General features: G+C 41.3%; 2 protein-coding genes across 10 annotated transcripts in view; one reads left to right on the forward strand and one right to left on the reverse strand.

The window, feature by feature from the left end:
- The window catches only part of ANKS1A (ankyrin repeat and sterile alpha motif domain containing 1A), a 195,287-nt gene extending 192,883 nt beyond the window's left edge, over positions 1-2,404 (forward strand). For all 3 annotated transcript variants that reach the window (XM_084853043.1, XM_084853040.1, XM_084853038.1), the window contains one exon: positions 63-2,404. In XM_084853043.1, coding sequence (XP_084709169.1) covers positions 63-66 — 4 coding nt within the window. In that variant the 3' untranslated portion in view covers positions 67-2,404. The remainder of the gene's footprint in view (positions 1-62) is intronic.
- Positions 1-24,113, reverse strand: part of TCP11 (t-complex 11) — a 29,184-nt gene extending 5,071 nt beyond the window's left edge. Inside the window, exons 1-10 of one of the 7 annotated variants that reach the window (XM_084853047.1) lie at positions 23,527-23,657; positions 22,221-22,366; positions 20,793-20,925; positions 18,230-18,350; positions 17,307-17,527; positions 9,250-9,386; positions 8,322-8,542; positions 7,838-8,022; positions 5,400-5,563; positions 3,263-3,377 (exon numbers count right to left, since the gene is read on the reverse strand). In XM_084853047.1, the coding sequence (XP_084709173.1) occupies positions 3,263-3,377; positions 5,400-5,563; positions 7,838-8,022; positions 8,322-8,542; positions 9,250-9,386; positions 17,307-17,527; positions 18,230-18,350; positions 20,793-20,925; positions 22,221-22,359 (1,436 nt within the window). In that variant the 5' untranslated portion in view covers positions 22,360-22,366; positions 23,527-23,657. Of the gene's footprint in view, positions 1-1,828; positions 3,378-5,399; positions 5,564-7,837; positions 8,023-8,321; positions 8,543-9,249; positions 9,387-17,281; positions 17,528-18,229; positions 18,351-20,792; positions 20,926-22,220; positions 22,367-23,198; positions 23,332-23,526; positions 23,658-23,743 lie in introns of those variants that run through there. The other 6 variants (XM_084853045.1, XM_084853048.1, XM_084853044.1 and 3 more) reach the window with 6 other exon arrangements.
- Between the last annotated feature and the right edge of the window lie 511 nt (positions 24,114-24,624).

Raw genomic sequence — 24,624 nt, forward strand, 5'->3', positions numbered from 1 at the left:
ATCACTCATTCCCTATTTTCTTTCCATTAATATTGTCCCCATTCTGTTTACCTTCTGCCAAGCTGAACTGCAGACATCCACATTCCAGCATGGAAATGTAGTAAAGGGGCAGAACACTAAGAAGCAGTGAAACCCTGGCGGTATGAAGATCAGCACCTGGCTCTGGGATGTGTCCTTGGCTGCTCATTAAGGACTTCCAGAGTTGAGTAAAAAGGGATTCCAGCCACAAGCTAACAAAAAGCAGTATGTGTTTCTAGCAAGATAACTGAAATATCTGAGGCTAAGAGACTGATGCCATGTGCTCTGGTTTGAAACAGGTTTTTGTTTTTACATGCAGTGATATTGTGAAACCCACAGTTTCAGCATACCATTGATGCAAGTGGAGAATCTTAACTGCTAAAAGAAACACAGACATGCCTGTCTTACAATATAGGTTGAGAGGATGCCAGACTATTAAAACAATACACACTTCCACTTTGGCTTGGATACGTAGTAGACACATCCTGCAATATTAAACCTACTTTGAAGGTACTAGCACCTAAGTTGATCATCATACATCCTTGATAGCTTCAGTAAGCATTTAAGTGGGAGATAGGGCATCTTAATTAAAATTATCAATATTTAACCCTGGGTGACTATTGCTGAACAGAAGCTTGGTACAAGCCTGTTTTCACCGCAGAGAACTGTATAATTGCAATATTTCTGTTCTGTTCACACACACATACACACACTGTATATACAAGTAACTGGACTTTGGCTCCTTGCATCTCATTCATGTACCATATTTTCTAAAATGTGAGTGTTCCCTGATGGTTTGAGATTTTTAAGAAGTTTATTCACTGATTAGCACTTTTTATACTAGTTCATAATTTAAGTATGCTTAGTATAACAATGTCAAAATATGAAAAAACGTGGAGAGAATTTTTGGGCATTATGCTAAAACAGTTGATTTCTTGTTCTACTCCACTCAAGAATGACTGCTTCAGATGGAAGCTGTGCTCATAATTATGCTTCACGTAAAGTATCACAGTCTTGAACACTGGTTTTGGCTGTGGTTTTGATGGATGCATCTTTCTATACCCTAAGGGAAAGATGAGGAAGTGCAAATAAGTCTGTGGCAGATGATAGCTTGTGGTACCCTGCTACTGTGTTAATGGCTTGTTTCAACTTTCGTTACTGCTGTATCTTTAAGATGTAATTTAGTCTTATTCTTGTTGATGAAAAGGTAGGAGGAGAACCAAATCATCATCCCAAAGGCCTGGATTTGGAAAAAGTGGGTTAATTTTGGAAATGTAACATTCCTTTATATGCATATGTGACTGATATGCTGGTGTTGGTATAAATATTGTTATACTGAGAAATCTTTTCTGAGAGAGTGCAAATTGAACTGTTCTGCTATGGAGGAGGGATAACCTTAGAACATGGTGACAAAGATAGATGGTGAAAGCTTCCAACTTGCTTCTTCCAGTGATCAGGTGCTTCCTTTCTGAGTTTACATGGACATAGCAATATCTATGACTGCATCTCCTGGTTAGGCATTCTTTTTAAGGTGGCAATCGAAGACATTCTCGACTCGACTTTTCTAGGGATTGTAGTTATTCCCAGGCTTCAAACAGTTTGGATATTTTTACAGTATTTGAAGTGCTTGCCTCTTTACAGAGTTTTGCAGGATATTGAGAAAAATACCCTATATTCCTGGCACTTGAATGTGTTTTTAGATCTTCACTGAAAATGCTATTCCTATTTTAGCACCAGCGTCTGCTGAAGTGGCATTGTCTATCTATGCTGCTTTTGCCATCACTCCATATGTTCTCCTTTTCAGAAAAAGTTGTCTTCTGTAGACTTATTTTTACCTTGTATATATCCAGGATGAGAACACTCTATAGATGCTAAGATGGATGAAGGAACTATTGCTTATCTTTTGAATGGGGAATCACTTTATTAAGATCAAACTCCTGTCATCTTTTTATTCTGTACATGTTACATACTATTGTCAGCTCGTAGAAACTGGCCTTTAGACTTTCTTAGCTTGAGAGCAAAATCTTACTTCAATTTGACATACATGACAATTCTGCCCTGCCCCCTCCAAAAAAGAAATTCTAAAGCAGCTTCAGGTGGTGAGCTATGCTGCTCTTCCAGACCAGATATCTGATGGTACCTCACTTTTTTGAATAACTTCTTCACCTCTGAAATTAAAATGGGTTGGGTGATACTTCATTCCTACATCATCTCCTTCTGCATGATCAGTATGAATGTTATCCACAGGATTTTCTGCTAGGCTTGCACCTGAACAGGGCAGGCAGATTCTTGGTAACAGGCAGTTTGGTTTACAATATAAACACTTTTTGCTAATTGTGATGTATGGCAGAGGGACTGATTTGTAATAAAAATGTTATTTAATCTGTCTTTGTATTTTGATACTTGAACTATTTCCTTTTTATTTCCTGTATATAAAAAATGTTAATCTGTCCATTTTTTGTGGTACCAAGCATAACCAATCTGTGCAACAACATAGACTGACCTCACTACAACAAGGCGAAACTGTAAATATTCCTGGGCTTCCAGCAGTCGTTTTGTTGTTTGTTTTTCATAATTGTATGACTTAGAACAGACTAAATTAATAAAATTAGACATCTCTGTATGGGTTGTTGTGGTACGAGTGTTAGTCTGTACTCTGTATTATATCAAGGATACAATTCTAAACATGGTTGTAAATATGTTTCACTGAAATCACTTAGGGCTGCAATCCTATATACACTCACTTAGAAGTAAGTTCACTGAACTCACTGCACAGGACTGCACTACTGAACTACAATTAGGCCGCAGTCTAATAGGTCTAGGATCAGGATAAGAATCTTAGACTTCACTGTTGATAGAACATGCACCAACTGTCTAAAAACACAAGACAATGTTTTGAGCTGCTTAAAGGTTTACTGCGACAAATTTGGCATTGTCAGTTGGTATTTATGTAACTGTACTGTGCAGCTTCAATGGTCCAACTGTATAAGTGCTTTAGATATCTCAGCACAGAGCAAGACAGCTGCTCCATTGATTACACTGGACTTTGAGCCAAAGCACAGCCTGAGCAATTGCCAGTTGTCTTTTCCCCTCTCCCTGGCGTCACATGCTCTGCCTCGTTTGAGATGGTTAATAGGAAACTGTCCCTGTGTCAGACTTTCCCTCTAGAAGCAGCAATTTCTTCAGTATTCCTGAGTAGTAGGGACCAAACACCTGTCTGTTGTGATTAATCAAGCTGCCAAACCTCTGACCAACTTCCAGTAGTTCTTCCTGAATAGCAGCAAGGCCTTGTAGTGGTTTCTTAGAGTTCTGGCCACCAGGAGACAAATAGTGCTTAAGAAAAGTCTGGATCCGCTGCTCTGTAGAAATTAAGAAAGATTTGGAAACATTAATTGCTACAACTGTCCCTCTCACTAGGGGGCCCCAGTTGGCTGAAAATTGCAAAGACAAATAGGATATTCAAGGGTGAAATTATAGGACTGAAACCTTTTCTTAAAACAAGTGGGTGGTATTATCATACAGATGCTGATAAAATAGAATTAAGATTATGCTTTGTAACCACAGTAGTAATCTAACCACAATGGCTCTTTAAAACAAAAACAGGATACTAAGGTTCACTTGTCTTACAGTTCACATATTGTGTTTGTAATTAAGGCTTGTCAGACAATATTCTATATCTTGAGTGGTAATATGGTTAACAACACCAGTCATAATGGAAACATAAAGACTTGCTGGAGGCCTAAAGTACATTTATGTTCTTATAGGTAAGAATACAGACAATGGCTGCTGGACAGCAAAAAAAAAAATCCTTTTTATTCAATTTTTCATGAGGTATATGTTAATGAATCAAAATGTTACTTCAGTTATGCCTGCTTCACAGTTACTTCAGCTATGATTAACAACATTATACAAGTGCATATTTACAGCATTAAATTTGGAAAGGACCAAATTTCTCTGTAGCCCAGCACCCATAAGGGCCCTTTACCCACCAGTCCCCCTCCTCCAAGCAGTCTATATAACTCACACTATACAGTCAATCTGCTTGCAGTGTTAAAGTGCTGCAGTGAACTCATCCAAGCAAGGGAACAACATTTCTAGTAATTATAACATTAAATGCTTCCCTGCACATTGGGATTTTGTATGCAGGATCAGGTTTTGATTCACTGTGGGAACACAGAATACCTGGTACTAAACACTTCAACTAATTCTACTTTTCTGCTCCAGAGAGGGATCCTATATACTAGGATCGTTAATTCTCCAAGCATGAATCCTTATGTCACAAAACAGCACCATTCACACACAAGAAGGTGGCAGCAGGCTCAGCGGGGAACCCAAGGTCTGAATTAAGTATAAAAATAGTTTATGGGTGGTGGCATTGGAATGGGGGTACTGTGGAAAAGGCATGCCTGGCTGGCACACTGAACAGGAGCACTCTACACTGTAACACTTCATTGCAAGACCCATTTGTATTTTTTGCTTGCAAGAAGTTTGCAAGCTGTATTTTAGCACTGTTCCAATTCCAGGGATGACATCTCAAAGGGTTTTATTTTTACAAGAAGCTTTAAAATGTTGTTTTAAAGACCGAATGCTAAAAAGTATTGACTTTTTGACATGGAAAATCAAAAACAGATTCCCCCCCCCCCCGCCTTCACAGCCCTGTGCAGAGCCCCCTTTGTGGTTTGCAGGTGGGTGGTTTGTGATGTTTCAACCATCTTAACTAGGAAGGAACAGTATCAACAGCAGCTATGCTCCCAGTCCTCCCATGCTTGACGTAAGTTTTCTCCTCCCACCTATCAAATGAGGATAAGGCAATACAGAAAGCATTGCCCTCATTCTGTACTGGTGACATTTGCCCTCTGTGGTAATGTCAAAATAGCCAGTCAGAGCCAGCATTATGATAGCACCTTAAACCTTAATTGTCTGGGATCACATGAGGAAGAAGCGGCCCTGGTAGAAGATGACAAAGGCACTGAAACAGCTGCTGAGAGGAGAACAGGTGTGAAAAGCTAAGTTTGGGGAGATTTTACAGGGAACATTTTGGGCACTGCAGAAGCTCCCTTATACACTAAAAATGGCTGTCCCATTTTTGGGCACTGCGGAAGCTCCCTTTTACACTAAAAATGGCTGTCCCATATACATTCTGTCCAACCCTATATTCAGATAGATAATTTTTTATTATGATCACAGATCAGCACAAGCCCTATATTTAAGCAGGTGTGGAAGTGCATGCATAACAATGCAAGAATGGACATATGACTGTAAATATTGTTCATGATTCACAGGTTGGCACTGAAATCCATGCCTGTAAAGCCCATTCTTACACTGCCTTTTCATACCGAAGTATGAAATCACATTAAATTTATGCAATAGTAATGACTTACCAATTAGACTCCTTACTGCATTGTCTTTATTTGCTAGGCTTCTGAGTTGGCCTTTAAGTGAAGCAGCCTTGTCAGTGCTGAGAGCAGGGCACCCCAACTGGAGGAGGACCCTATTCATTTCCTGATGTATTTGATTGCTGATATCCAGTAAAGCATCTTCTAACCTAAGTCATAGATGGGTGCATTGTCACTCTGCTCCTTGAAACTTAACTGAAGAGAGATGATCAACTTGCCACCATATAAAGGTCGAAACTGCCTGTTTCTTGGAGTAGGAGTAGGCAATGACATTATCTCTAAAGTAACTCTTTTCCCTTCAGAGAAGAGCTTTATGTGCAATTGTACTCCCATTTCAGCTCATGCTGCACTCCTGTTCATCTTCTGCCTTTGCTCTCTCCCCATTACATAGTTACAACATATAATCTGTTGCTGCCCTAACTAAAGCTGACAGAAGGAGCAATCCTATGGCCGCTAGACAGAGGCTAGACGGCCAAAGGATATGTTGTTTTCCGGGAACCGTCCTCCCCCGATTTCCACACTGCCTCAGAGGCAGCACGGAACAGCCCCATCCTCCACGCTCACAAGAAGAGCGTGGAGCGGCCGGAAAGGGGTGTGGCTGGGGGCATTCCGGGGCAGGGAAAGCATAGCTGCATGTGTATCGTACAGCAGCCTCCTTCTCCGCTCCATGCTCCCATGGTTAGACAGCCGCAATCAGCTGTCTAGCCAAAAAAGCAGGGAAGGAGAAGCATGGAGGGAATGATCCCCTCCGTGCTTCTCCTGCCCTGCTTTGGATAGGCGGTCGCCTCTGAGTTCGGAGGTGGCCGCCTATCTAGTTAGGATTGCACCCTAAAGTTGACAAGATTTCCGCTCTTAAGATAAAGATGTAACCTGCATTAGGGGACTGATACAGGTTGTCACTAGAAGTGTGAAGGCCCCGGGGGAAAAAACCTGGAAAAAATCAGGAAAAAACCTTTTTTTCCCCCCAAGGGCCATTTTTGTTTTTTTCCCAAAAAACTGAACAGCTTAGGATTATGAAATATTTTCTTTTAGGATTTAAGACAAGGTGTTCATATGTTACCAAACTTTACTCCCCCCAAATGATTTCTAAAAACTATGTAATAAGACTTTTATAGAAAAAGATGTAAAATGTCTGGAAATAATTAAGCCATGAGGAAAAAAGTTTTTTAATCCTCTCTGTAAGATTCTCAGTATTTCTTCCATTTCTTATTAAAATTATTGATCCAGTGTATCTTTTACTGAGAGACATTTTGGGATGCTCCAAGTCATGCCCATTTTCCCAACATGTGAGTAGAGTCACCATATAATATGGAAGAAAATATACATTCTTGATAGTTTGGATTTTCTTCTACAGAGTCCTGTGTTTCTGGACTTGTCTTCCTCTGCCTCCAGTTCTTCCTGCTTCTTCTGGCTTCTGGGATGATCCAGATGTTTCAGGGACTACTTGCTGAAGTTCCCTCTGATCAGACATAAACTAGGAATCTAAAATATGCTATGTATAACTTGGTTTGCTCATAAAATTAATCATGTTTGGTATATTAAAATTTAAAAGTATAGTTTATTCAGACAATAATTACGAATTTATTGAGTTCACCTTTAAAAGTTTTCAAATATAATGAGAATTTTATGAGCAACCCATATTATGCATAATGTAACTTTAGGAACATAAAGGCTGCTTTACATTCATAAAGCAGCCTTCCTCAACCTGGTGCCCTACAGAAGTTTTGGACTGCAGTGGCCAGGATTCCTGACGATTGGCCATCGTGCCTGAGGCTGATAGGTGCTGAAGTCCAAAATATCTCAAGGGTACCCAGTTGGGAAACACTGTCCTGAAGCAGCAAAGTGACTTTAGTTCTATAGAGAGAGCTTAAAAAATAGGTATTGCTTATTATTCAATCCCCCCCATTGATTGATTGATTGATTGATTGTAAAAAAGGGTTTTCTCCATGGCCTCAACATTTCTGGAAATTTTACATCTCTAGTTTTCACTACCTGTTCATAAACAGAATGGAGTGAGGGGGAGTTACATAAACTCTGGTCCTGCCTGCTGTTTGGCTCCCCCTGCCAGACTTCTATATTGCATTAGGACTATAAGTCTTTAGTTCAAGATTACAACTTGCATAAGACTGGGCTGGGCAAAAGTCTTGCCTGCCTTCAGAAAAGCAGTGACTTGTACCTCATGTCAGGAAGCCCTTCCAGAAGGGCTTTTGTTACCCGTTTCATTTCTAGTTTTCACTACCTGTTCATAAAAAGAATGGAGTGAGGGGGAGTTACATGAACTCTGGTCCTGCCTGCTGTTTGCCTCTCCCTGACTGACTTCTATATTGTATTAGGACTATAAGTCTTTAGCTCAGGATTGCAACTTGCATGAGACTGGGCTGGGTGAAAGTCTTGCCTGCCTTCAGAAAAGCAGTGACTTGTACCTCGTGTCAGGAAGTCCTTCCAGAAGGGCTTTTGTTACCCGTTTCAGCCTATCTCCACATCCCAGTGAGCTGAACATGCCACTTCCACATGTAGTACTGCTCACTAGTAGGACTGCAGCAATAATGGCTAGCTGATTCAGTTCTACCTTGAGGGCATGCAAACGGGCTTTGTCCATCAGCAGAGTCTGCAAAGAAAGAACTGTATAAATTACTCCACTCTAATGCTTACAATGCATGTCCTTGAGTTGCCAGAGTAAGAGGAAATATGCTAAAGCTATGCTGGCAAGTTCCTTGTTGCCAAAGGTTGTGAGTGGCAGGAGGCAAGCAGTGGGAAGGGAATAGGTCATTTCATTTTTAGTTCTGCAGAAGGAGTCAAGTCAACAGTTATGGAGACACATTGTTGTGCACTAGTTAGCTGTTGTCATGACCCCTTCTGTTTCTGAAATAGCCATCCTTTCTGGCTCAGGAGAAAGATGCCACTTACCTCAGGATAGTCTTCTTTTCCAGGCTCCCAATGCAGCAAGTCCATGTATGCTTGGTTTAGCACAGCTGTAGGACTATGAATAGATGACACTTCTCTAGCAGCCAGGGGGGAGGGAGGGAGAGGTGATCCATTGGTTTCAGAGGTAGATGAGGGTAGCAAATCAGAAGTTGATACTTCAGCTGCTGCCTTGCGCAGCCACTCAGTTGTGCAAGCTAGGCTGCCTGAAGTGTGAGATCAGAGAAATGGAGGTTTGGAGGGAAAACCAGCAAGTATGTGTATATAAAAGTTCCGCCTGTTTCTTGCCTTTCTTACACTCTTAGCAGTCTGGAGATAACTATTATTAGCCTTACATTTTCTCTATATTTTCACTAATCACAATTACCACCAAACTAGTTTGTCAGTGTGATTCTGACTATAGTTTGAAACTGGCTTTGCCCTGGCTATGGTTAATAAAAATGCCCTCAAAACTGATGAGGGGCATGCCCATCTGAAAGGACAGAGGAGCACACATACCCACAGCATCCTCTCAATTTCCATACCACAGCAGGACTCCATAGCAAACAGCAGCAATTCAGTTATAAATGATTATAACGTCAGTATTTCCTCGTTACATTGTTTTTATTATTTATTTATTAGATTTATTAGCCGCCCATCTAGCCAGCTACCCAACCACTCTAGGCAGCATACAATACAAATAACATGAAATACAACAAATTTACATAATCAACTGAACAAAACAACATTGCTCTAAAAAAAAAAAAACCTAACCCACCCCAAATGCCCACCTGAACAGGCAGGTTTTCAAATCCTGGCGGAAGCGCATCAAATAATTTATATTATATGTGCATGGAGGGCTCACTTGTGGCATGTGTTAATCCTCCTCAACAAAAATCTAGTAAAGCTTTTTTATATGCTCTTCAGTACCCACCTGGTAGTTTGTTCAGGAGCTCCTGGAATTTTTTCCTCTCATATTGGACAGAATGCTCCTGGAGATGGGGTCGAAGGGTTTGTATGGTAAAATTTACCATATCCATTTTCATTAAGTCCAGAACTCGGAAGATCTCTCTACCATAGACAACAAGGATAAGGTTAATTGTCAGTGCAGCTAAACCACTATTTCTAGCAATGAGGATTCATTAGAGTATTAAATAAGCCATATTTTTAAAACATTCAATTTAATTCCCGGCTGCTACAGATTTAATTCAATTTAACTACTGCTTTTTAAAGTCCCACTAAAGAGCTTCTAGGCAAAAAACAACAACATACTCTCTCTACGCTGATGAATAAGCTTATTTAAGACTCTACTATTCATCTTACTCATCATAGAAGTAGTATAACATAAACAGAAGCAGCTCAGTCAACTCAAGGAGAGGAGGTTGCTGCTATACCTAGATATACCAAAGCAATATTAGATAGGATCTATATAATGTAAGAAATTTACTCAACAGGGAAAGAGACATAGTGCTATATCACAGAGTAATTATATATTGAAAGATTATCTTAGAATGCTTTTTTTCAGTAGATGACACCCCAAAACACTCTGGTTTACTCTTGCCCTTCACAGGTCACAGTGATGCATAAATGGAGTGCTTGTTGAACATGAACAAATATCTCCAAGGCATTGTATACTGTAAAGAAAAAGGAAGTGTGTTGTAATGAGATTTATATACTGTATATACATAGTACTTGGTGCTCTACGATGTAGTTTTAACACTGTTTTAACTGTCCTAGGTGTTGAGCAAAAAATGGAAGTGAAGGTACCATCTGCTATACACTTGGGAGTTTTGCTACTGGCCTATTTCCTTTTTCAGCATGACAACCCCTCATTTCCTTTGTTGCTATAGCTACCTTTTCTCCATTTATCTTACCAAATAAAGCCCAAAGCTAAATACTGACATCAGCATAACAAATTATGTCAATTTTGAACCACAAACTTGCTTTAAAAAACAAGCAAGCCCCAATGTATAAAAGAAACCAGCCAGCCATAGGGGCAATTCCATTACTCAGCTCTGTTCTTTAGCCAAAAAGTGAGGGGTTAATGTTTCTTTAATGGTCCTGTCTTATATTAGATGGTTGGAATAGCTGGTCTTTTGGCCTTTTTATTTATTTATTACAATATTACAATACCGCTCCACATCAAAGATTTCAGAGCAGTGACTTCCAGTCGAAGCCAATGTCGCCCTTGCAGCATTCTGCAGAGCCTCCGTGGGACACTATCTCAAATAGCTTTTTAAAAGGTTGAAAAACCTTTTCATCTCTCCCCTGGAATGAAAAGAGGAGGCAGGAGCAGCTCTGGATGAAGTTTTGGAAGAATAGCTCTCTCTGCATAGTAGCAGGGGGGCTAGACTCCGGGGCTAGTCTGCCAGAGCTTAATCATCGCTCAAAGCTGTGTTGAACCTCCTATCTAATTAGGAGAAATTAGGGCTGACGTGCTCCCTTGCAGTTTATGGATTAAGAAACACCAACAATATTTGAGGAATGGATTAAGAAATATCAATAATATTTAAGTACCTGCAAGATCTTTTTGAAGAGAAGGATGACTACACCAAGGCGAAAAAAAGGATCTCTGCCTACCCCCCCCCACACACACTCTCTTGACAAAGGTTCCGAGAAGCGAAAATACAGAGGAGTTACTTGCTCTGATAAAAACTTTGTCCTAAGAGAGGCTAAGAAGTTGGATACAATCCAAAATTCCATCACTGCCCTGCAAGGGGCTGTGGATTTTATCAAAATTTCTTGGCAAAAAAATGGAGGCGGAGGTTAACGAGCTGCAAGATCAGGTGGCACGGAATGAGACTACGTTACAAGCTTTTTTCAACAATTTTTCTGTTCGAATTTCTCAGCTGGAGGCTTTTGTGCGCAGGACAAATGTACGTATCATTGGTATTAAAGATTTACCTGATGTAAATTTGTCTATTTTTGTAGGTAAGTTCCTGCATGAGATACTCCCTGTGCCATCTGATTATTCATTTGATATTGAGCAGGCATTCCATGTGTCAAATGCCAAAGGGACTGGTTATACGATTATAGTCCAATTTCCAAGAATCTCCACAAAAAAATTATATCCTGCATTTGGCAAGAGAGGGTGGAAACCTTTTTTGGATACAAGATAAAGTTATGCTATTTCCAGATTGCACCAAAGAAGTTGCTGATAAAAGAAGGCAATTTACCAAGGCGAAAAATATGGCAAAACAAATGAACTTACAATATCACTTAAAATATCCTGCTACATTTTGCATTTTTTCTGAAGGTCAGATGAAGTTTCTAAATCATGAAATGGCGGAGGTGTGGCTAAATGGAAAATCACATGAGATTACTGTTCCAGCACCATAAACTGGAATCTACAAATATGTTTTGCTAACTGGCTATGTTTAGTCTGGAAGATTCAGGCTAGGCCAAAGATTTTTTTTTCTTCTCTCATTTTTCTCCCTCTTTCTCTTTTCTTTAAATCCTTTCTTTTTAAAATGGATATGATATACTGTACTTAAATTTACTGTCTGAGAGTGTATAGAATTGTGCACACTCATTTATATATCTAGTACAAAATATATTAGTGATTGTTGTGAGGTTGATTTTAAGCTTTATTATTATATAGCATTATAAAATTTATTAGTGATTTGTTATTATTATTTATCCTTTTAAATTTTCTTCCTTTTTATTATTATTACTATTATTATTGGTTAGTAAGATTTTTGGCTGGTTAAATTGTTAAGTTTTACTATTACATGTTAGCTGAAGGGCAATATATGGTTATTGGAAATGAATTGTAGGCCTGCTTCCTTGCTGTAACACTGATGATATGATATTGAAATTTAAGGTTGATTATTTATGCTGTATTGAATTGTAATATTGCCAAATGTTACAGGTATAATTTTTAAGTAGAATGGGATTTGAAGTTTCTGTGTAAAGGAGTTTAAATTTAATCCTTTTAAATAACTTTTTATATTTTTATGGGTTTTTCTTCCTTCCTTCCTTCTCCTTCTTGTTTTCTTTTGTTCTTTTTCTCTTTCGTTATTGCTGTGTCCTCTTAAGAATACTGTATTGTTGGGAAATTGTAGTTATTGATTAGGTTGTTGGTATTGTTTATTTCCCCCTTCATGGATCACTACCTTGTTGTGGCAAAGGGGCTTGCGTAACTCAGTGAAGCCATAAGCTATGCCGTGCAGGGCCACCCAAGACGGACAGGTCATGGCGGAGAGTTCTGACAAAATGTGGTCCACTGGAGAAGGAAATGGCAACCCACTCCAGTATTCTTGCCAAGAAAACCCCATGGGACGTATCACAAAGCTAAAAGATACGACGCCGGAAGATGAGCCTCTCAGGTCGGAAGGTGTCCAATATACTACTGGGGAAGAGCAGAGGGTATTTCCAAGTAGCGCCAGAAAGAGTGAAGCGACTGGGCCAAAGCCGAAAGGACACTCAGCTGTGGATGTGTCTGGTGGTGAAAACAAAGTCCGATGCTGTAAAGAACAATATTGTTTAGGAACCTGGAATGTAAGATCAATGAATCAAGGTAAGCTGGAGGTAGTCAAACGTGAGATGGCAAGATTGAACATCGACATCTTGGGAATCAGCAAACTCAAATGGACAAGCATGGGCGAATTTAATTCAGGTGACCATCATATCTACTACTGTGGGCAAGAATCCCTTAGAGGAAATGGAGTAGCACTCATAGTCAATAAAAGGGTGGGAAAAGCAGTACTGGGGTACAATCTCAAAAACAATAGAATGATCTCAGTACGAATCCAAGGCAAACCATTCAACATCACAGTAATTCAAGTCTATGCCCCAACCACTGAGGCCAAAGAAGCTGAGGTTGATCGGTTCTCTGAAGACCTACAACACCTTCTAGAACTAACACCAAAAAATTATGTCCTCTTCATCATAGGGGATTGGAATGCTAAAGTAGGAAGTCAAGAAATCACCGGGATAACAGGCAAGCATGGCCTTGGTGTACAAAATGAAGCAGGACAAAGGCTAATAGAGTTTTGCCAAGAGAACACGCTGATCATAGCAAACACGCTTTTCCAACAGCACAAGAGGCGACTCTACACATGGACATCACCAGATGGTCAATATCGAAATCAGATTGATTATGTACTTTGCAGCCAAAGATGGAGAAGCTCTATACAGTCAGTAAAAACAAGACCTGGAGCTCACTGTGGCTCAGATCATGAGCTTCTTGTTGCAAAATTTCAGCTTAAATTGAGGAACGTAGGGAAAACCACTAAACCATTCAGGTATGACCTAAATCATATCCCTTATGAATATACAGTGGAGGTGAGGAATAGATTTCAGGGATTAGACCTGATAGACAGAGTGCCTGAGGAACTATGGACAGAGATCCGTAACACTGTTCAGGAGGCAGCAACTCAATCCATCCCAAAGAAAAAGAAATGCAAGAAAGCCAAGTGGCTGTCTGATGAGGCTTTACAAGTAGCTGAGGAAAGAAGGGAAGTGAAAAGCAAGAGAGAAAGGGGAAGATATATCCAACTGAACGCAGAGTTCCAGATAATAGCAAGGAGAGACAAGAAGGCCTTCTTAAATGAACAATGCAAAGAAATCGAGGAAAAGAATAGAATGGGAAAGACTAGAGATCTTTTCAAGAAAATCGGAGATCTCAAGGGAACGTTTTGTGCAAAGACGGGCATGATAAAGGACAAAGAAGGCAGGGACCTAACAGAAGCAGATGAGATCAAGAAGAGGTGGAAAGAATACACAGAAGAACTATACAGGAAAGATCTGAATGTCCCTGATAGCCATGATAGTGCGGTCACTGAACTTGAGCCGGACATCCTCGTGAAGTCAAGTGGGCCTTAGGAAGCATTACTAACAACAAAGCTAGCGGAGATGACAGTATTCCAGCTGAGCTATTTAAGATCCTAAAAGATGACGCTGTTAAAGTGCTGCACTCAATATGCCAACAAATTTGGAACACTCAACAGTGGCCATAAGACTGGAAAAGCTCAGTTTGCATTCCAATCCCAAAGAAGGGCAATGCCAAAGAGTGTTCAAACTACCGTACAATTGCGCTCATTTCACATGCCAGCGAGGTTATGCTCAAAATCCTACAAGCTAGGCTTCAGCAGTATGTGAACCGAGAACTACCAGAAGTACAAGCCGGGTTTCGAAGAGGCAGAGGAACGAGAGATCAAATCACCAACATTCGCTGGATCATGAAGAAAGCAGGAGAATTCCAGAAAAATGTCTATTTCTGCTTCATTGACTATGCTAAAGCCTTTGATTGTGTGGATCACAACAAACTCTGGCAAATTCTTCAAGAGATGGGAGTACCAGACCACCTTACCTGTCTCCTGAGAAACCTGTACGAGGGTCAAGAAGCAACAGTAAGAACCAGACATGAAACAACTGATTGGTTCAAAACTGGGAAAGGAATATGACAAGGCTGCATATTGTTGCCCTGCTTATTTAACTTATATGCAGAGTACATCATGAGAAATGCCGGGTTGGATGAATCACGGGTCGGAATTAAGATTGCCGGGAGAATTATCAACAACCTCAGATTTGCAGACGATACCATCCTAGTGGCAGAAAGCGAAGAGGATCTAAAGAGCCTCTTGTTGAGGGTGAAAACTCAACATTAAAAAAACTAAGATCATGGCATTTGGCCCCATCACTTCCTGGCATATGGAAGGGGAAGAAATGGAAGCAGTGACAGATTTTATTTTCTTGGGCTCCAAGATCACCGCAGACGGTGACTGTAGCCATGAAATTAAAAGACGCTTGCTCCTTGAGGGGAAAGCTATGGCAAACCTAGACAGCATAGTAAGAAGCAGAGACATCACCTTGCTGACAAAGGTTCGTATAATCACAGCTATCGTTTTCCCAGTAGTAATGTATGGCTGTGAGAGCTGGACTATAAGGAAGGCTGAGTGCCGAAGAATAGATGCTTTCGAACTGTGGTGCTGGAGAAGACTCTTACGAGTCCCCTGGACTGCAAGGAGGTCAAATCAGTCCATCCTAAAGGAAATCAACCCTGAGTGCTCATTGGAAGGACAGATACTGAAACTGAAGCTCAAATATTTTGGCCACCTAATGCGAAGAGAAAACTCCCTGGAAAAGACTGGGAAAGATGGAAGGCAAAAGGAGAAGGGGATGGCAGAGGATGAGATGGCTAGATACCATCACCAATGCAACGAATATGAACTTGAGCACACTCTGGGAGAGAGTGGAGGACAGGAAGGCCTGGTGTGCTATAGTCCATGGGGTCACGAAGAGTCGGACACGACTTAACGAATGAACAACAACATTGTTTATTTCATTTATAAAGATAAAAAATAGAATAAAAAGTATTTTTTTAGAAAAGATTTCAGAGCGGTGAACAAGATAAAAGAATAAATATCCATAATTAAAACAATTAAAACATTTTAAAAGAACAGATTCTTAACTTAATAAACTGCAGGTGTTCACTCAGGGAAGGCTCGAAATAACAATGTTTTCAGGAGGTGCCGAAAGCAACTGGCGCCTGCCTGGCCTCCAAAGGCAGGGAATTCCACAGGAAGGGGGCCACCAGGCTGAAGGCTCTTTTCCTGGTGGACTCCAACTGGGCCTTAGGTTCATGTGGAACCACCAGGAACAAGCCCTCCGATGACCTCAGTGACCAGGCAGGTTGGTAAAGAAGAAGGTGCACACTCAGGTATCCCAGTCCCAAGTTGTTTAGGGCTTTGTACACTAGTACTAATACCTTAAAACTGGCCCAGTAGCAAATAGGCAGCCAGTGCAGTTCCCTCAGCAAAGGAGTTACATGCTGAAAAGGGGCAGCTCCTGACAACAGCCGAGCTGCTGCATTCTGCACTAGCTCCAGCTTCAGGACCAGCCTCAAGGGCAGCCCCACATAGAGCGCATTGCAGTAATCCAGTCTTGAGGTTACTAATGCCTGTACCACCATGGCCAAGCTATCTCTGTCCAGGAGAGGCTGTAGCTGGTAAACCAGCCAAAACTGATAAAAGGCACTCTGAGCTGCAGTGGCCACTTGGGCTTCCAGCAACAGTGATGGATCTAGGAGTACCCCCAAACTACGGACCTGCTCTTTCAGAGGGAGTGCAACCCAGAACAGGCAATGATCTTATCTCCCAGACTCAGGAACCACTTACCCACAGGGCTTCCGTCTTGCCAGGATTCAGCTTCAGTTTACTGACCCTCATCCAGCCCATTACTGAGTTCAGGCACTGGTCCAGGACTTGCACATCTCTCCTGATTCAGATGTCACAGGGAGATAGAGCTGTGTGTCATCAGCATACTGACGGCACTTGGCTCCAAATTTGCCAACATTGTCTCCTTTCAGATGTAATGTTAAACCCACAGTTTAGTGCTGTGTGCACTACCAGCAGCGAGCTTTAGGCTTATGCACTCTCCTTCTCCAGCATGGCCAAAAGGGATATTGGAGGGTTTCCCTTCCTGTTTAGAACTAACTAGAATTTCTCATTACACCCAATCTGCAGGGCAATTCTAGTTAGTTTAAACTATGGTTTGTTCAAGCAAGCCACAATCAAACATGTATGATCCTGACTCGTTAGTTTAAACTAACCTAAGTTCCTCTAGTTCAAAAATGACGAGAAACACTGGTTAGTTTAAAACTGGAAGCAGAACATTTTGCATTAACAGCCATGCCAGAGAGGGGAGTGTGTTAGCCCAAGGCTCATTGCTGCTCCTGCACATAACTCTAAGCCAGCATTTAGTGCTATGTCAGAATCAGGTCTATGCCATGTTTTAGTGATAAAGACAATGGACTGAATATCAAGACATATTATACCTTTAGAATCCTTAAGCAAAGCCAAATAATAAATACAACAAACAAATATTTCCACACCTTCCCTTACCCACGCTCAGCTATGAAGTACAACCAAAACGGCAAGGATCATGCACATCCATGATAGCAAGATGATACATTTTGCATTAGCATAATTTTAATAAAGTATATATTACTTTTATAGAATTACCTTTGTCCAAGCCAATGGTGCCCACCTGAGCAGATGAACTGGGTCTGCCACGACTCGTAGTCTCTGTACTTCTTCATCTCTAACAGGTGCACAGAGCATTGCCATTGTACCTAAGATGTACATAGTGAGGTTAGGAATGTCCAAAGCCCCATGCTCAGCCTCTTGCTTTATCAACTCCATGTCCAGAGCGTCTTCAATCTGACTTCGCAAACGAGTCTGCCGGGGCAGAAGCAGGGACAGCAGGGCCTACATAAGAATAAAGTGTTGCCATTGGTACAAGCAAATGTTTAAATTGCTCTGCAGTCTTGAAGTTCCAGAACATACTGGAACTATGCAATAGCTTCAATTACTGCCACAACTTAAAAGGAGCAGGGGGATTTGATTTTCTATCTTCCAAGCTAGCTTGATTTCACACATGGCTGACCAGAGAAAATAACTTTGAATGGCTGACTACCCTTACTATGGACACAGATATGAAAACAAACATCCCACAAAAGTTCAAAAGCTAGATTGCATATGCATTTGTGGCAAATACAAACTTGAGAGGTACATCTGACAAGCTACTTGCTTGGAATTGTTATTTATTATGGGCAATAGCAATCCACAAATCTTTAATTTCCTTTGTTTAAGGTGGGGTGTATGTGTCCTGTATAGAAGGAATCATCTTCCAGTTAAAAAAAAACACAACCCTCCTCAAGCTAATAGTTACTCAGTTTTGGAACTTCCTCATTATTTTACTTCCAGCCCCATGTATGGCCACATAAAGATTAAACTAACAGTTTGCATATTACAAAGGTAAATCTGTACAGCAGCCTGGCACACTCCAGCACGGCCATGTTGGCTGGGAATTATGGGAGTTGCAGTCCATCACATCTGGTGAGCACCAAATTGGGGAAGGTTGCTGTGAGGCATGAGTAATGACTCCCACACACACACCTTATAACTCACCTCTTTGATTTCTTGAAGTAGTTTGATAGCATGGGAATAGTCTGGTGGCATTCTGGAGAGCTGTTCTCTCAGACTGTCCCAAAAAGCTTTGTGCAATGTCTCTTTTACACTACCTTCCAAACTGTAATGAGTCAAAAACAATTACCCTTAACATTTTTTCCACCCACAATTTGAAATAGAATTACTTATAGTGGACCCCCTAGGTATTTCTTCTCTAAGGGCACAATCCTGTGCGTGTTTAGACAGAATAAAGTCCTACAACTCCCAGCATGCTCCAGCTTACCATGCTGGCTGGGGAATGCTGGGAGTTGTAGGACTTCTTTCTGTCTAAACATGCATAGGATTGCACCCCATCATGAAATACATGCTTTAAGTACTAGCTTTTTGAAGCTAGGAGAGGGGGAGAAAATGAGCTGTTTATATAGGCACTTAGTGCTGCACTGGGCCAGCAGCATATGTAGCTTAGGTTTTCTTCTTGTTGTAATAGCGCTTTAACATCAGAGTAGAAAGTAGTCAAGTGGGCCTTAGGAAGCATTACTAACAACAAAGCTAGCGGAGATGACAGTATTCCAGCTGAGCTATTTAAAATCCTAAAAGATGATGCTGTTAAAGTGCTGCACTCAATATGCCAACAAATTTGGAACACTCAACAGTGGCCACAAGACTGGAAAAGCTCAGTTTGCATTCCAATCCCAAAGAAGGGCAAAGCCAAAGAGTGTTCACACTACCGTACAATTGCGCTCATTTCACATGCCAGCAAGGTTATGCTCAAAATTCTACAAGCTAGACTTCAGCAGTACGTGAACCGAGAACTACCAGAAGTACAAGCTGGGTTTCGAAGAGGCAGAGGAACTAGAGATCAAATCGCCAACATTTGCTGGATCATAGAGAAAGCAAGAGAATTCCAGAAAAAGTCTATTTCTGCTTCATTGACTATGCTAAAGCCTTTGACTGTGTGGATCACAACAAACTCTGGCAAATTCTTAAAGAGATGGGAGTACCAGACCACCTTACCTGTCTCCTGAGAAACCTGTACGAGGGTCAAGAAGCAACAGTAAGAACCAGACATGGAACAACCGATTCATTCAGATACCATCCTAGTGGCAGAAAGCGAAGAGGATCTAAAGAGCCTCTTGTTGAGGGTGAAAGTGGAGAGTGCAAAAGCTGGTTTTAAACTCAGCATTAAAAAAACTAAGATCATGGCATCTGGCCCCATCACTTCCTGGCATATAGAAGGGGAAGAAATGCAAGCAGTGACAGATTTTATTTTCTTGGGCTCCAAGATCACTGCAGACGGTGACTATAGCCATGAAATTAAAAGACGCTTGCTCCTTGGGAGGGAAGCTATGGCAAACCTAGACAGCACAGTAAGAAGCAGAGACATCACCTTGCTGACAAATGTCCGTATAATCAAAGCTATGGTTTTCCCAGTAGTAACGTATGGCTGTGAGAGCTGGACTATAAGGAAGGCTGAGCGCCGAAGAATTGATGCTTTTGAACTTTGGTGCTGGAGAAGACTCTTACGAGTCCCCTGGACTGCAAGGAGGTCAAATCAGTCCATCCTAAAGGAAATCAACCCTGACTGCTCATTGGAAGGACAGATGCTAAAGCTGAAGTTCAAATATTTTGGCCACCTAATGCGAAGATAAAACTCCCTGTAAAAGACCCTGATGCTGAGAAAGATTGAAGGCAAAATGAGAAGGGGACGGCAGAGGATGAGATGGCTAGATAGCATCACTGATGCGATGAATATGAACTTGAGCACACTCCGGGAGAGAGCAGAGGACAGGAAGGCCTGGCGTGCTATGGTCCATGGGGTCACGAAGAGTCGGACACGACTTAACGACTGAACAACAACAAAGAAAGTATGTCAGCCAGGTCCCCACTGTTGTACTGTGTTAACACAATATTGCTTTGTGGAGTCTGTATGCATACCTCTCTAAAGCCTTACATGAGGCAGTTGCAGCTTGTCATGCAAATGCTCTTTTGAGGGACTAATTTCTACCCACCCCAGGTTAAGTAGTTAAGTAGCAGATTAGAAGACTGGGTTAGGAACACTTCACACAAGATGTTTGTTCTGAGAAGTATCTTTCTGCGTAAGAAACAAACAGTATGTACGAACACTGCACTCTATCGTACAGACACTGTATTTCACTGCACATCAGGAAAATGTGTGTTTAGTCTGCACCTGTTTCCATCCTTAAAACACTACAATATTGCAGGAGCAGGTTTAAATATTGTTTAGATATTCTATGAAGACACACTCATGGAAAATATTAGCCAATGCTAGCCTTTCAATTAAGGGGAAAGAAAAATGCGCTAATCTATTTAACTCAGTTGGGATGTTTTGAGCAATTATGCATAAGACTTCACTGCACGTGCTCTAGTTAACTGACACATTCAGTTTAAACAAAAATATTTTGGCATTATTTCTATATATAAAAAGCCACAAAGGAGTTAAAGCAATCAAAATTGCTTTTTTTCAATGCTGCAGTTTTACCAAATATACATTTGTACATTTAACTGGAAACTTTGGTGCATGGGGAAAAGTAATAAAACCTACCTGCTCGGTGAGAAATTGACATCTTGCAATTTGAAGTCATGGTTTACTACAATTTCATGTGCTATGGTCATTTTTGAGACTTCATTGGCTGTTTCCATGAGCTCTGACATAGAAAGAATTTGGGGAGGGCTGGCTGCATAAAAAAATATAGAATGGCACTTACTTTACCCACCAAAGGAGATAGGAATATTTATATAAGAAAGGAAAAATGAAGTTATTTATTTTGGACACAATTATTTTAAAAATACATGCACTACTTGTGACCAACCGAACCCACAGCTCACCAGTGACACACATACGACACTGTGGTTTTGCAGTTCTAGGGAAGCTGTAAAAACAAGAGGCTTATCAATCTGCTGCTAGGCTGTTTGACCTGGTAGGTCATAAATTGTGCAGACCTTAATTAAAACCTGCTATTGACTGTGTGTTTTTTAAACAGGAGAATGGGGTATTAATAATAACTTACAAAGAGTCCCAACATCATTATCATAAACCTTACAAAAAGGAATGTGCCCTCCCCTCTGCCTGAATGTTGCTACCACTCAGGAGTAGGTAGTACTGGGCTGGATGGACCAATAGCGTGAAAAGAGTCCAAAGGTAGAGTAAATATTTTGTATTAGTATTTGGTGCCTTGCTTCTGTATGGCAGTTGCTGGACACACAAGCAGGAGGGTGCTATTGCACTCATGTTCTACTTGTGGGCTTACCATGGACATCAAGTGGGCCATTGCGCAAACAGAATGCTGGACTAGGTAGGCCTTTGCTCTGATTCAAATTGGCTGTTCTTATGGTCTGGGTTTTGTTGCTCGGTAATCTGAATTTAAGCTGCTTTTAAACACATACCACTCTATGAAATGCTGTATGAAAAATAAACAAGTCTCTGCCGCAGGGGCCTTACACACCATCATACATGTTAGCCTAAACTCTTTGCTTCACTCCAAATCTTACTTTGTAAGATTTATACTTGAAGCACCTCTGTAGAAGTTTATAACCTACTTCAGATTCCAAATTGATTGTCAAAGTACTTTTAGGTCTTTCCAACACCACTAATCACCTATAGAATCAGTTACAGAGGGTCTTCTCTGTGTGACCCCCTCAGAGAGTAACCTGGGGGATGGCAATTCGGGAATGGGGTTTTTCTATGATAGCCACGTTTTTATGGAACACTCTCATCAAGCCCTCTTGACTCGCGCCATCTGGCAAAGCACCCAGCAAAAACATACTTAATTTTCCAGGCATTTGGACATTAGTTACAGCCCAATTGTTGTGGAGTGCTTTTGTGGGGTTCATTCTAGGCCACAAAGGGGTGGGGGAGACTTTGTATATTGTGGATGAACACTTTTTAAAACTTTTTTCTTGAGGTGTGCTATTTTTCCCTAAGTACAAATGACACCAGATGTTTCCAGCCTTCAATCAGAATTGCACATACAAGGTGGAATGTCAGGTGAGCAGGGATTGGGCATGTCTCCACCATTGCTGTCTTCACGCTCCCTCGTTTTTCTGGGATTAGAGTCTGTGTTCTGAGAGTCATTGCAGTCACTTGAGGTAGTCTCCTTAGAATTAGGCATGATGTTCCTAGTGGAAGACACAGGTTTAAAAAAATGAGATGAACTATCAGAGCAACTTCTGAAGGCATGGAATATCTGTTCTTCTGAAGCCAGATTAGGCAAACAGGTATAGAAAAGGCACTATTTTCTAAGACTAATGGCCATCATCAACTCAGTATATCCTAGCAGCTAATTTTCATGTGCTTTGTGATTGCATGTAGCACAGATAGGTAGTGTAGTTTGCATTTCATCTGACGTCGTGTCCCAGTACTCCCTCCTCTCCTTGATGTGTACCTTATTATTAGACAATTATAACTTCTCTAATCACTGTACATATATTAAAAGATAATAAGACAGTCCCTGCCCACAAGTTCACAATCTAATCAACACAATACAAAAAGAAAAAAGAATGGAGGGAAGAGGAAAGCAAGTATTGGAGCACTTTGAAGAAATGGTTATAAGGGGCTACCCACAACTTCCCTTATGTCCACCTGGAAAAATGGGTACCATTTGATTCCCACCCTTCTATTTTTAGTTTAATTTAAAAAAAAAATCTGAATGTGTACAAATACATACCCACACACACTGAAAAAATATAAACAACAACATGCCATGAATCACAAGTGTCATGGACTTCTTGCATTTGGTAACTTTTTTTAGCCCCATTGTTTAGAGCAGCTATCCCCAACCTGCTGCCCTCCATATGTTTTAGTCTACAACCCCCATCATCCCAGACCATTAGCTATGCTGGCTGAGGCTGATGGGAGTGGTAGGCCAAAACATCTGGAGGAAACCAGGTTGAGGAAGGCTGGCTTGGAGAGTTTTTTCTCTCTAAACTCTGTGTGTGTACACATGCGTACCTGCAACAGCCACCTCAGGATAACACTTCGTGCATCGGTCCTCAAAAACGTCTGTCCCTGAATTCCCTTTTGCGTTACCAGTTGTAAATTAAAAGGTGCGCCATGGCGACCTGAGGTGGCAGCCCCCCCCCCCCCGTGGATTGTTCCAGGCACTCACTGGCCTATGTATATATTTGCATATGCAGAAGAGAGGAGGAGAAAAGCCAGCGCGTGACCAGCGAGACTTCCCCTCCACCTAGCCTTTGTGGGGTGACTGAGGGGGCAGAGAAGCGAACAGGAGCGCCATTAATAAAGGACACGCGGGAAAAGGCGGGAAGAGCCCTCTCACCTTCTCCCGGGGAGAGCGGGGGGCGGTGACAGAGGGAGAGGGGACAGCCCGGCAGATGTTGTCCGGCCGCCTCTAAACAGCCGCCGCTGTTTCTAGGGCGTTCGTTGGTGTGGCCGCCCCCTCCCTTCTCCGGCAGATTCAAACTGGATAGAAGCAACCACCTGCCAGTAGCGGGGGGAGAGACAGAAAAACAAGAGCGGGCGCTAGCGTGAAGTACCCGTTGCGTTCTCGCGAAGAAAATTTCAAACTCCATTGTCCATCTGCAGGTTAGAGCTGAAGTCGATAAGCTTTCTGCTGTCTTTGGATTTCCTAAGAGGACTTGTCTACCTCTATTTCCTGTTATAAATGGGTTGTTCCATGCCTCGTGGGTAACGCGTATCCCTGTAGACCGAAGCAACTGACGCAGAAACGTGGGGAGATACCCTGTTTCAAATTAAGATTCCTTGAAGTGGTCTCTCCCAAGATGAGATATCCACTAGATGTTATTCTTACATGATATCTTCTCTAGTCCTCCCTCATGGTGCTGTTGGAAAGATCTCCTTTTACTGCGGAACAATCCATTTCCCCACTCTTGCCAGCCCTGAGATAGCCCAAAGAGCGGCCTGACTATTGGCATGCCAGAAGGGAAGACAATGGTGCCATCTAATGCTTAAACGGTTTAATTTCCACGTGCCGTAGGTTTGGAATAAATCCTGAGGAAGAGCTAAGATTAGTTAGTTTATTACGTTTACGTATTTCTTCACACAACCTAAAGGAGTCCTGAATCGATTTTCAAAGAAATAATAAACACAAAACAAAACACCAAATTCAGTAACACAGTAGTTGAAAATCATACACATTTTCAAAATTCCCATGTAAAAGATCACCTGAAGTAAAGAACAAATAATTCCCCATCCAGTACAGGAGCAAACAACAAAAATAATCAGCAAAGCAAGGCTATTAAACTATCCAAATGCCTACGAAAAGAGAAATGTCTTCGCCTGGTGCCTAAAAAGAATTACAAAGTTGGCTCCAGGTGAGCTTCCTTAGGGAGAGCATTCCAAAATCAGGGGGCTACCACAGAAAAGGCCACCCTCCAAATATTGGTTATGTTCATTT

The sequence above is a fragment of the Heloderma suspectum genome, chromosome 4, assembly GCF_057233095.1.
Source record: "Heloderma suspectum isolate Gila_16-S chromosome 4, 16-S_ref, whole genome shotgun sequence".
NCBI lineage: Eukaryota > Metazoa > Chordata > Lepidosauria > Squamata > Helodermatidae > Heloderma > Heloderma suspectum.